Genomic DNA, 11,607 nt, shown 5'->3' with positions numbered 1-11,607 from the left:
ATTATTAATTGAGAATTTTAACAAGATTATTTGAAAAGTCTTAATTAAAGTCTCAATTAAGGAAAACAGTTATAATATACGTTTAAAAAGTCTTGTGCAATAAATAATCGACGCTTAATGCGCAGTAAGTAAAATGTCGGCAGATTTGAGCACGAATATCGTGATAGATAAATATCAGTATCCGCATTATGCTCATGTTCTGTGAGAAAATTGTGTCGACACAGCAGAAGTCGAGTAAAATATGTCATTTAATATTAAAAAATTATTTAAATGAAATGGATTGTTTAAAATTATTTTTAAATGACAAATTTTGCAATTAAACATTATCAATCTATTAGCAGATTCTTTTTTAATTTCTGTTGGTATTTCTTTGACAACATTTGTATACACTTCTGTAAAAAATGTAAAATTTCTTTGTAAAATGTCTTGTGTAAAATTTCTTTGTTGCTATATGTAACTTTGTATAATACGTCGTTAAAAATTTAAAGAAAAACAGACATAATTAGGGGGAAAGGCTATAATTGGCATGGGCGTCCGCAAGATTTTTTCTAAGGAAGGGGGGAGGCCGTTTTGCCACACGTAAGGAAAAAATGTTCAAATATTTCCTTCCTTGGTGACCCTACAATCCCTACAGTGTCGAGTTGATAATTTTTTTTTTCGTCACTTTTTTATTTCTAATATGTACACCTTTTAGTTAAAAGCTTCCTCATCACGACAAGATAGGTGTATATCGAAAAAGTTACGTATTTCGATTTTGTATTTTTTATTTCCTTTTTGTATTTTAAATTTTTAACCCCCACCAATACGCGCTTTCATTCAATACGCGTCTCCCGATCAGGGAGAGGAGGGCAAATGTCCCCCTTACTCACCTCCTTCTCCTTTGGATACCCATGATATAATCGATACAATTGTAATGAGATATACGTTTATATATTACATATAGAAGATTATTGTATAATATGCTACATTATGCATATACATATGCATACATTATATCTTTCGACAGCACGTCTTTACGACATGCAAGTTATCTGAGTATTTATCATCTTTTTTTATATGTACATAAAAAATTTTTAAATAAATATTTCTACGTGTTGCACGGTTAGTTTTCGATTTTATATATTATACAAAAGTATCGGAAATGTAAGTAAACATTGACATGTTTATTTTTTTTCGTAAAACTATTCGTAACCGATAAGAGAATAAATTAATTAAAATTTTCAAATTATTTAATATTGATAATTATTTCGTAAAATTTTTATTATAAAAAAACAATCTGTTCTAATTTACAAAATCTACGACTAGAAAAGAGCTGGTAATTCTGATCAGGAATGTTTCGAAATTTTTAAAATACAGGACGCAGTATAAAAACTTTCTAATCTTTTATCTCATTGTCAATCAATGCATTGTTAGTGAATTTTCCACCAACAGTAGAAAGTTAACGTTTCAACAAACGGTTGAACAATTAGATTAAAATTCGTTCATTTGAACTTAAACTTTTAATTCGTATTTTATATTTTTAAGAATTTATTTTGCTGTAAGATAATACAAATGCGTGGCTCTTATCAACGTTTTATTTGTATATGAAAGTATTCAATTTAAATATCTATATAATCTAAATATCAATCTATATTTTAAAAGAAAACATATTTCTCTTTCTCTCTCTCTCTCTCTCTCTCTCTCTCACACTCTCAAGAATAAATTGATAGAGCATTTTTTAAATTATATCTTTGATGAGAAAAATTCTCATAATATCTCTAATATTAAAAAAAATCAGAGTTGGGAAGTAACGCGTTACTTGTAACGCTGTTACCGTTTTCGTTACTTTCTTCAATAGGGAGTTTTTGCAATACCGTTTATCCAGATACGGTGAACGTTAAGGTCAGGTTATCTTCTTCTTAACAACTAATTAAGAAAAGGATAACATGACTTTAGCATTCACCGTATCTGAATTCACGTTATTGCAAAAACTCCATAATAACGATCGTTACTTTTTTCTGTATGTAACGATAACGTCGTTACATTTTTACAGTAACGGTAACGAATTTTACCGTTACTTTTACCGTTACTTCAGTTCCCTATTATTTTCTTATTTTATAATTTATTCTTAATTGCTTAAAAAGTATTTTGCACTTAGTATCTTATACTGTGTTCTAATAGGCACTGCTAATGTTGAAAATATATAATTCACATTACATATATGTACTGTAAATTTTTGGTACGGACAATAAATATTGAAATACACATAATAGTGACCATAATGGAAATAGATCGTTGAAATCGCTGAAAATCGCTGAAATCTCTATTAATTGACTCATTTCATTATGAATTATACTGAAATGGGTCTATTGATAAAGATTTCATGGATTTATTTTCACCAGGGAACATTATAACGTTTAAAAACAATGTTTACTCTATTATCTGTTTAACCTAAATTCGTATAAAAATGAGTACATTAAAATAACGATATTATCTAAGTAAAATAAAGAATTAGTAAAACTGTAGGTAAGTTTAATATACAGAAAAGCTTACTCTATATACAAACTAATTAATAGAGAATTTCAAGTTTGAATATTTATTTCACATTTAGTATTATAAATTAATTATTAGCTAATGTAATTTTAAAATCTGATAACTTACTTTAGCATTATAAAAAAAGGTAACGAAAAAGTAAGAATCGTTACTTTTCAAGTAACAGTAACGGTAACGCGTTACTTGTTAAAATTGGTAACGAGTTACTTTTTTCAAAAAGTAACGGTAACGGTAACACGCACAATCCTGAAAAAAGTTTTTCATGCTCTAAATTTATAAAAAATTCTGAAAAGTACCTTAAACTTTTTCATTTTATAAATTTTGTTCAGAAATGATAGAGTGAGAAATTTTTAAGTATGTTAGAATTCTCATATGCATATGTATAAAGAATTAATTTTAGAAAACACATAAACTTTCTTAGCATTTTTTAGCATTTCGGAAAGTGTTACAATTTGTATAAAAAATTCAAAAAATTTTCTAAAAAGTTATGAAATTACACAGGAATTTAGAAACATTCTAAAATCTGTGTAGAAATTTAGAAAAAATATGTATGAAAAATGTAGGAAAAGTTTTTGCTAGAAATAACAAAAGAGAATAATGAAAGTTAGTAACACTTTGACGCTTTTCGAACCAAAAGAGAGAGGAATACAAATAATATTAAATACGTTAAAAAAACTAAAATAAATGTAGGTATAGGTATCTAGCTCCGAAATGAAAGTACAAAAAGCATTCATAACTCGATACTGCCTAAACGTGCTGGGAGGCCGGTTTTGGATGCGCGTTTCGGATGCGCGCTTAGTTTCATACAGAGTATCGCCGCATGCAAGTCGGCATGATACGAAATACGAATTCAGTTTCAGTAATTCAGTTTGTCTGTCCGCGTCTGCCTTTCCATCGCTGTAGTTGGCTGGTAACACGTGGTGTGTTGCGTTGCGGCGGTGTAGTGTCTGGCGGCGTCCAACCCCTCCTCCGTCGAGGGGCTCCTCGTCGGCGCGCGTCGCCGGCGATTCCGGCGAACAAGGCGGTTCAGTCTTCAGACTCTTTGACCCAGGCCAGTCGTGTCGCAGAGCGATGGCTGAACGGTGCGTCAACGAACAGGTATCCGCGGCGAGTACTGACAGGAAGGCTTCGTCAACGGCCGGTAAGCCACTATGCTGGCAACACCGGTTGTTTGGCAAGCAGCTCGCACGTTGCAATTACGTTAATGACACGAGGAAGTCAATCGACTCTCTCTCGGCGACCGCCACTCTCGTCCACGAGGACGGCCGTCCGGCCTGCGAGATCGTCGGCATGTACTTCAGCTTCGTGAATCCCGGTGCGACCTGCGACGATTTCACTCGTCAATTAATCGAGCTTTACGCGAGTGTCAACGGTGGAGGCGGTGGCAGCGGCGAGAAGAAAAAGAAATTCGAGGTGGTGCACGTGGTCCTCTGGAGTAACGTAACCGAGGTGCTCGACTTTGACGAGAGCTTTCGCGCCCACGTAGCCGATCTACCTTGGCTCGCCGTGCCGAATCGCGACTACGAGAGAAAAGTAAGGATCTTTTTTTCGGTATGACCGGCAAAATCGTTTGATTTTTTCATGCTTTCTCTATTTCTATTCTCCTTCTGTTCCTTTCCTTTTAAATTTACGTGAGTTTTTTTCTTACATATTTCGCATGGTAATATTTTATACTATTGAAATTCTTTTACTAACCATTTTTTATCTTTGAAATGTATAGATACGTGACAATGGTATTCAGTTTAAAGAAAGCTTTGAAGTATTTTTATACATGCCGCCTCTTTTAGTCTTATACGTGCCGCTTTTTTCTCGAAATAAGAAAAGCTAGTGATGTTGCCGACCTTGGTCAGTCTCGGATAGATTTATGTAAATGTAAATTGCGTATTGCCGAAGTATTCGAAGTAGAAATAATTCTCGAGGAATTTATGTAGTTAAAATGAAAATATAAATTAGAATGGAGAGATTTATAAAGATTAAACCGGTTCATTAATTCACAATCTGCGACGACTCGATTGTTCAGGTATCAATAAAAATTGTATAAAGAATAGTACTTGCTGCAAACGCAGAAATACGTAATAATTTCTTTCTTCACTTTTCGTTAATATTTTTACTCTAATCAGATTCGGAATAATCGTATATTAATTAGGTTTGAAAGACCCGAAAAGTATAAATTTGAAAAATAAATTCTTCAAATTATTCGATCTCAGAAAAGGTCGAGTATTTGAAAAAAATATCTCTTTTATACAATGGAAATTTTATGGTTGTTCATCATTTATCGTAAACTTTTATTTGTCAATGTCACATAGAAAGAGCAATTTTGCTAAAATCTAAAAATTTAGCTATAGAAACCAATCTAAAAATAATTTTGTTAGATCATCAAAATAATAATGTAAGAAATAAGTAAAATAATAAGTGGCTTAAGTTTAAAAATTGTAAACAATAAGGAGCATCCAGCCACAACGCTTGATGTGTTTAACTTAAAATATATATTTCAAAATAAAATTAGGTAAACGTTTCGGTCTAACATGTGACAATCTTCAGTACATTAAATTTACATATTATAATTAAAATTAAAACATCCAATTGATCAAAATAAACTGGATGTTTTAATTTTAATTATAATATGTAAATTTAATGTACTGAAGATTGTTAGACCGAAACGTTTACCTAATTTTATTTTGAAATATATATTTTAAGCTAAACACATCAAGCGTTGTGGCTGGATGCTCCTTATTGTTTACAATAATGTAAGACTTTAAATATAATGAACGATGCTGCAAGAAGCTATGAAATTTTAGCAAGCAATTTAAGCGTCCTATGTAATTATTTTGATGGTCTAACAAAATTATCCTTAAATCTATATCTAGCTAAACTTTTAGGTACTTTAGTACAATTCTTTCCTTGCAAATATCTTGGAAAATAAATTTTGGATCAGAGTATCGCTAAAATCAAAATTAAAGTACAAAATTTCGTTGTTCATTTACATCTTCAACATTTAATTTACATTTCAACCTTCAAAGTTGAATAAAAACCTATTTTTTTTTATTTGTAATAATGCAACTGATGGGATGTGTACGATGATCAAAGATATATAACAAAAATGCACATTTAACAAGTTTTTAATTGCTCTAGCCGTCCAACAAACAAACGGTGGAGAGAGAGAGAGAGGGAGAGAGAAATAATTTTGCCAGGACACACCTATACTGTAAATATCGCCTTAGGCAGCGATTTTGGGAATTGTATTCCCGCACGCATGGGATTTCATTCCGCCTGGGGACGATAACGCACAACGACCTTCGTTTTTTCATTTCAGCCGCAGACATTTTAACCCTTTCGAGCGGCACAGCGGCGCTATTTAAGGTCCGAATGTTATTTGCGCGGACACGTCAGGCGGAGGGAGGGAAGTCGGTTTCATGCATGTTTCGTTTCCTTCGAGATCTTATTCACCGGCGCGATCTTTTTACCATTACCCGATATGCATTATCGTTGATACGACGCGGAGGTACAAGCAAAATACCACGACAAAGAAAATTGCGAAAGTGCAACTTGTAAGAAAAGGTTCGCGTGTGAATGGGGCTTGGGGAGAAAGAGTGGTGTTTCAGGTGTAGCGAAGTGTCTTGTTGTTGCGTGCTATCCGCTAATGCATCGTATTTCGAATTTCTCTTCGCCCGAGGAACACTCGAAAAATTAGAGAGTAGGGAATATTTGACAATAGCGTAGAAAGCGTAGAAAGCGTAACTTTAAAATAATGGAGCGAGATTTTTATGGAATTAAATGGTCAGTTTCTTCTGAATGAAGATTTTCTCGAACATAGGTTGAAATCGATCGCAATAAATCAAGCACTCGAATTTTTATGCTTCGATATATCTTAAGATGAGATTTATTTCATAGCTAGCTTTTATATGGACTTTATTTATTATTTAATAATGTCATATCGAAACTTTCCGTTTAAGCTTTAATAGCAATATACCCGGGTTATATCTTTTCCAATTAAACGTGAACAATATTTGAAATGTTCAAACGTTACTAGAGAAACGCTGGACCGCTTTGTATTTTATTCAGCCGAGGTATTTTAAGCTCATTTATATGTATAATAGGGATATACTTACACAGGATGTAATATATACGTTTAATCAATCTCAATTACGAGGCGACCGTAACGAATCGTAATCAACGTGAAGTATCATCGCGATTGGTTTCCGCTCATTAATTTCACGCTTAAATCACTTTTGAGAGCGTCTCCTCGTAATTACGAATGCTTTGCGATAGTTTTGTTGAACAGAGAAACGGGGGTAATAGTTATCCCGTAATCTTCAATTCAATTCGATTTAAGAGGATTAGAGATCACTATTTTACTTCAGAGAGAATGATCTATTTTTTAAAAAGTATTATAACGTTTTATATTTAATTAAAATACGACAGTTGGAACTGTCATATTTATTAAAAATAATACGGAAAAAATGGTTTTGCTGAAGTATCTAAAAATTTAGCTAGATATAGATCTGAAAATAAATTTTGTTGATTTATCAAAATAATTAAATAAAATATGCTTAAGTTGGTTGCCCGAATATCAAAACTTTTTCCAGCATTGCTTGAATTTTTCCTGCGTAATTATTTTAGTTTTTAATGATCCAAAATTATTTTTAGGTCTGTATCTAAAGTAATACTTATAAATATTTTGACACTAATATTTTTGTCGCATTTTACGAAAAGTTACATGTCTCAATAAAAAAAAATCATAGAGAAGATTTTGACCACGCATTTTAAGGTACAAAGATAGTGCTTTAAATTTGCATTTGAATTTTTTTCTATGACATTTTGTTTTTAAATTACATAAAATTAAAAATCGATATCTTTTGCAGTATGTTTGTCTTATATTGAAGCGCTGCAGTTTGATGAAACATCATCGGACAAAATTTAATAGTGTGGTTTATCACATTGCTTATCATTTCTGGCGGTCATTCGCCTTTTTTGCGCCTATTTCCAGTACTTTTCTATCTTCTCTATAATATATCTTCACGAGAGGATAGACTAGACCGACCAGACTGCAGTACAATCTATGGCTTCTAGGCGATCCATCATCGCTTCCATGTTTCAATCAGCAAGACTGATCATAGCTCGACAATTTTAAATCGTCTCGTAAGGAAACGCGCGTCTTTATCCGCAAGCAAAAACTAACGAGAAAGTCATTCCGTGTGGAAAAAAAAGGGATAGAACTGACGACTGGGGAGCCTTCTATTCCGGATGGATGGTCGACCCATATCTTCCTCAAATAGCGTTCCCTTTCGTTTCATGCGATAATGAAAAGAATCGGAACTCGGAAGATGAAGAAATAGAAAGACGGAGATGAGTTTGCGCACGGTGTATGTTTCCTTCATTCGCGCGGGCTCGTGCAATGAGATTGTTCATAAAAGATGAAGTGCGAACTACAGCACTATTTTCTCGCCCGAAAATCCGAACGATAGCCATGGAATTTTAAATCATCTCTTCGCTAGCTTTCTTTTCATATATAATTGCGTTTTGAATTTTAATCAGAGAAATCTGCAGCTTTTGATTTGTAATCATCGTTGATAATTTGATCTATATTTATGAGATTGCGACATTAAAATATATTATGAAGAAGCAAAATATAATCGCAGATTTTATATACTCCGTTTAATTCTGAACGAACTTTGCAGCTATTTAATGTTGCATGTTGATTATTAAATGTATTTGTCAAATTTTTTTTTTAAAGAGAGAGTCGATTGATTCTTTACTATGATATCTATCTCGTAATAAAAAAAAACCCACAACCAAAAATCATAGCGGTTTATCTGGAATTCTGTGTAGGCAATCTTTTTATAAACATCTTGTAAACTCTCTGTTTGAAATATCTGAGTGTATTAGATCTGGATCGTATCCGATTTGACGAATGTATGTCAATATAACATAACGTAATTGTTTATTCACGATAGAATCAACAAAGCAACTCACCGAAATGCTAATTCAAAAATATTGCGGTCGGAGAGATATAGATTAGACTGTTTCTACTAATTATTCGAAATTTGCTAATTAAGTTATCATGTGGATTAGCTGACAGTCAGTTCTCTTTCTCTCTCTCTTTCTCTCTTTCTCTTGTTCTCTCCTCTTTCCTCCCCCTACTTTTCCCTCCTTTCCGGTTCATTTCCCTAGATCTATCATTCCATTTTGGTGCATGATAGATTAATCTTCCATTACCTACGTACAAGATTAATCTTTCATTTAGTACCGTGTAATTGTTAATCGGTTATCACGATATAATTATATACTTCTTGTGTATTGATCGTATATCTTCTTAATAAGTATCTGATTAGTAAATAGTTTAAACAAAACAAACAAGAAAGAATTAATGTTAACGTTAATACAATCGAATATCAAAATTATCTTTTTCTGGATATAATTTTTGAATCTACAAAACAATATAACCGATAATGTCAAGAGAACAATTGCAAACTCAATATTAACTTTGATAAGAATTCAGGTTTCCAAATATTATATAAAAAAAGACATTGGAAGCGATAAGTGTTACTTAAATAAATGGTTTATGCATTACGTATCAGCGCGATAAAAGATAATTAACATATTTTGTTATGTTAATGAATGTAAATTGTTTAAATTAACATTTCGTAATAAACATAATACTCTTAAAAACGTTGTTATTAATATTTTCAATTAGCACCTAATCTAAAGTAATTGATATTATATTTATACAAGAGTTTATTAATATTATGTTAATAAATTTATGAATACATATAATGCATTGTTATATTCACAAGACACTGTTTCTATTTGTTAATTATTTTATCACAGTCTTGACAATTAATTACTGTTTTGAATAGCTTTAATAATTATTAAAAAAACAAGTATCAAGACTGATTCTGCAGTGTTAAATGTACGTAGACAAGCAAAATCTTACCGCTACTCCATGTCGCGGTTTTCTTTTGTAGTTTGTATTTTTTTTTAACCACAGGTACATGTCTATGAATTGTGCTTGGCCTGTTAGTCTGTGATCAAAGGAAAAATGATGAATGCACAAGTTGCTCGCACGAAAAGCCGTCCCTATATTTGCAGGGGAAAAATGAATCTCGACGAGGAACTTTGAGCAGCGCGGTCGTCGTGCTTTTTACGGCGGCAGTTATCTTCCTTATAATCGAATACTCTTCATGGATTTATTAATAGTAGCGAAGCAACGAATGAATTCAAGGCGATTTTCTTTTATCCGTCGAAGGCAGTTGAAGGGACTCCAATTTGCATAAATTACTCTGATTAGCGTGATCGAATTTATCAACAAAATACTCAAGGACCGAAAGGAAAAAAGTCTACTCAAAATGTGACTGGTAGTTGAAGATCTCTCAGCAGATCATTTCAACAAGTACTTAACACGTCGTCGGTTAGAAGCGTCACGCGAAATCATGCTTCCGACATGTCGCCTACATTCGGTCGCTGTTCGTTCCAAGCGACTCGTTTATCGATAACAACCACCACAGGGATATAAATTCTCTTTCCTCCTTTTTTCTTTTTTTGTTAAACATCTCAGATTTATTATCGCTCCGCGCACAGTGGGAAGGGAGAATCTCGTTCGTGTTGTCTATGGTGTTGTCGCACCAGCCCGCAAAAAGTGGCAAATCCCACGCCGACCGTAACAAGCTACCTACACGCGACATTCGCTTATCTGTGGACATTGCTTATGAACAGCGCCCTTGGATATAACCGAGAGGGAATCCGAAGGGAGAGCATGCGGTTGTCGTCGCGACGGCTGCAGTTGAGCGCGCACGGCAGAGGCGTCGAACTAGACTGCGGTCTCTGTATACATAAAGGGGGGTGCGAGGGGGAGGCGATTGAACGCGTGCGAACCAGTCAGAAGTGATCTCTGTCTCGCCTCTTTTTTTCTCGTCCTCCCTCGGTTCTTTTTTAGCTCGGGTGCTCGCTTCCACTGGCAAACCAGGGTTTCGTCGGTAATGAACAAGAGGGAAAAGCTCTACGACGAGAGAAAACATGAGGTAGACACGGGAAAGAGGGAGAGAGGGGGGGGCGGGAGGGGGGGAGGGAGGGAGAGAGACGAAGCATATAGAGTGCAATGTCGCGATGGTATACAGGGAATGTACTTGGACGTCACAAATGCTTGTCCGTTATATTAGATGTATGCAGTGTATGCACGGAGATCGTAATTTATGGGGTCGTAAATGCTTTGACACATGTGAATTTAATCACATCAGAGCATATTTCTAGCGAATGCTTCATATCTAAAAATTTGTAAAATTTGATTGTTTACTCGGTAATAATTCAATATCATAATCACACATATGTGTGTATATATATATAAAAATGTAATAATCGAACACTTGATACCCGAAACCGTGTCTCTTGATAATAATTAATTTATAATAAAATAAAATATATATATTATTTTCTATTTTTTATTATATGATTATTTAACAAAATTATTGTTAATTTTAAATATTCAATACTCATTTAACACACGATACGCGACCGAAAATGCTCCGATATGTAGGCGAATTCATGTATAAGATCCTTATCCCGTACATATATTGTACTTCAGAATACACATATTTAAATATTATATATATATAAGATGAAATACCTTCGTGGAAGGCAATTACTCCGTCAGGTAGTTTTAAGGATGTCGAATATAAGGAATAAGCAGGAACGTTCCACGTCAGATAAATTACCAAATGAAACGAAGGAGCTAATATCGGACTTTTCCATAAAAAAGTTTCGAACGTTCTGAGTAATTTCAATTTGGATCTCGAGCGATACCGTTTCGTCGTCGAGTATTGGTGTGGGTTCGTCTAATAACGGACGGGCGTTTATGACGGTGCTCGTGGGTGCTCGGTGTACAGAGCGGGGAAAATAACGATAGCAGCGTCGTACGCTGAGCGGTAGCAACGCGGGCAAGGGAGGACGCACGCGTTATCGACCAGTCGAGAGAGGGCGAGCGCGAAAGCACCACCACGTCGTGGGGCACCACGTGACGCGGGAGCGGGAAATATATGAAGGGACGTGCCTCTGCGCAGCTCTCTGCTTCCCTTCTGCATC

General features: G+C 34.2%; 1 protein-coding gene across 1 annotated transcript in view; it reads left to right on the top strand.

Moving 5' to 3' along the window:
* Nucleotides 1–3,603: 3,603 nt before the first annotated feature.
* Nucleotides 3,604–11,607, top strand: part of LOC108760002 (nucleoredoxin) — a 15,944-nt gene continuing 7,940 nt past the window's right edge. The window contains exon 1 of the mRNA XM_018505763.1: nucleotides 3,604–4,065. Within this exon, the coding sequence (XP_018361265.1) occupies nucleotides 3,604–4,065 (462 nt within the window). The remainder of the gene's footprint in view (nucleotides 4,066–11,607) is intronic.

The sequence above is a fragment of the Trachymyrmex cornetzi genome, unplaced genomic scaffold (assembly GCF_001594075.2).
Source record: "Trachymyrmex cornetzi isolate Tcor2-1 unplaced genomic scaffold, Tcor1.1 scaffold210, whole genome shotgun sequence".
NCBI lineage: Eukaryota > Metazoa > Arthropoda > Insecta > Hymenoptera > Formicidae > Trachymyrmex > Trachymyrmex cornetzi.
The sequence above is the reverse complement of the archived record's forward strand: the minus strand, read 5'-3'. Positions and strand labels throughout refer to the sequence as shown.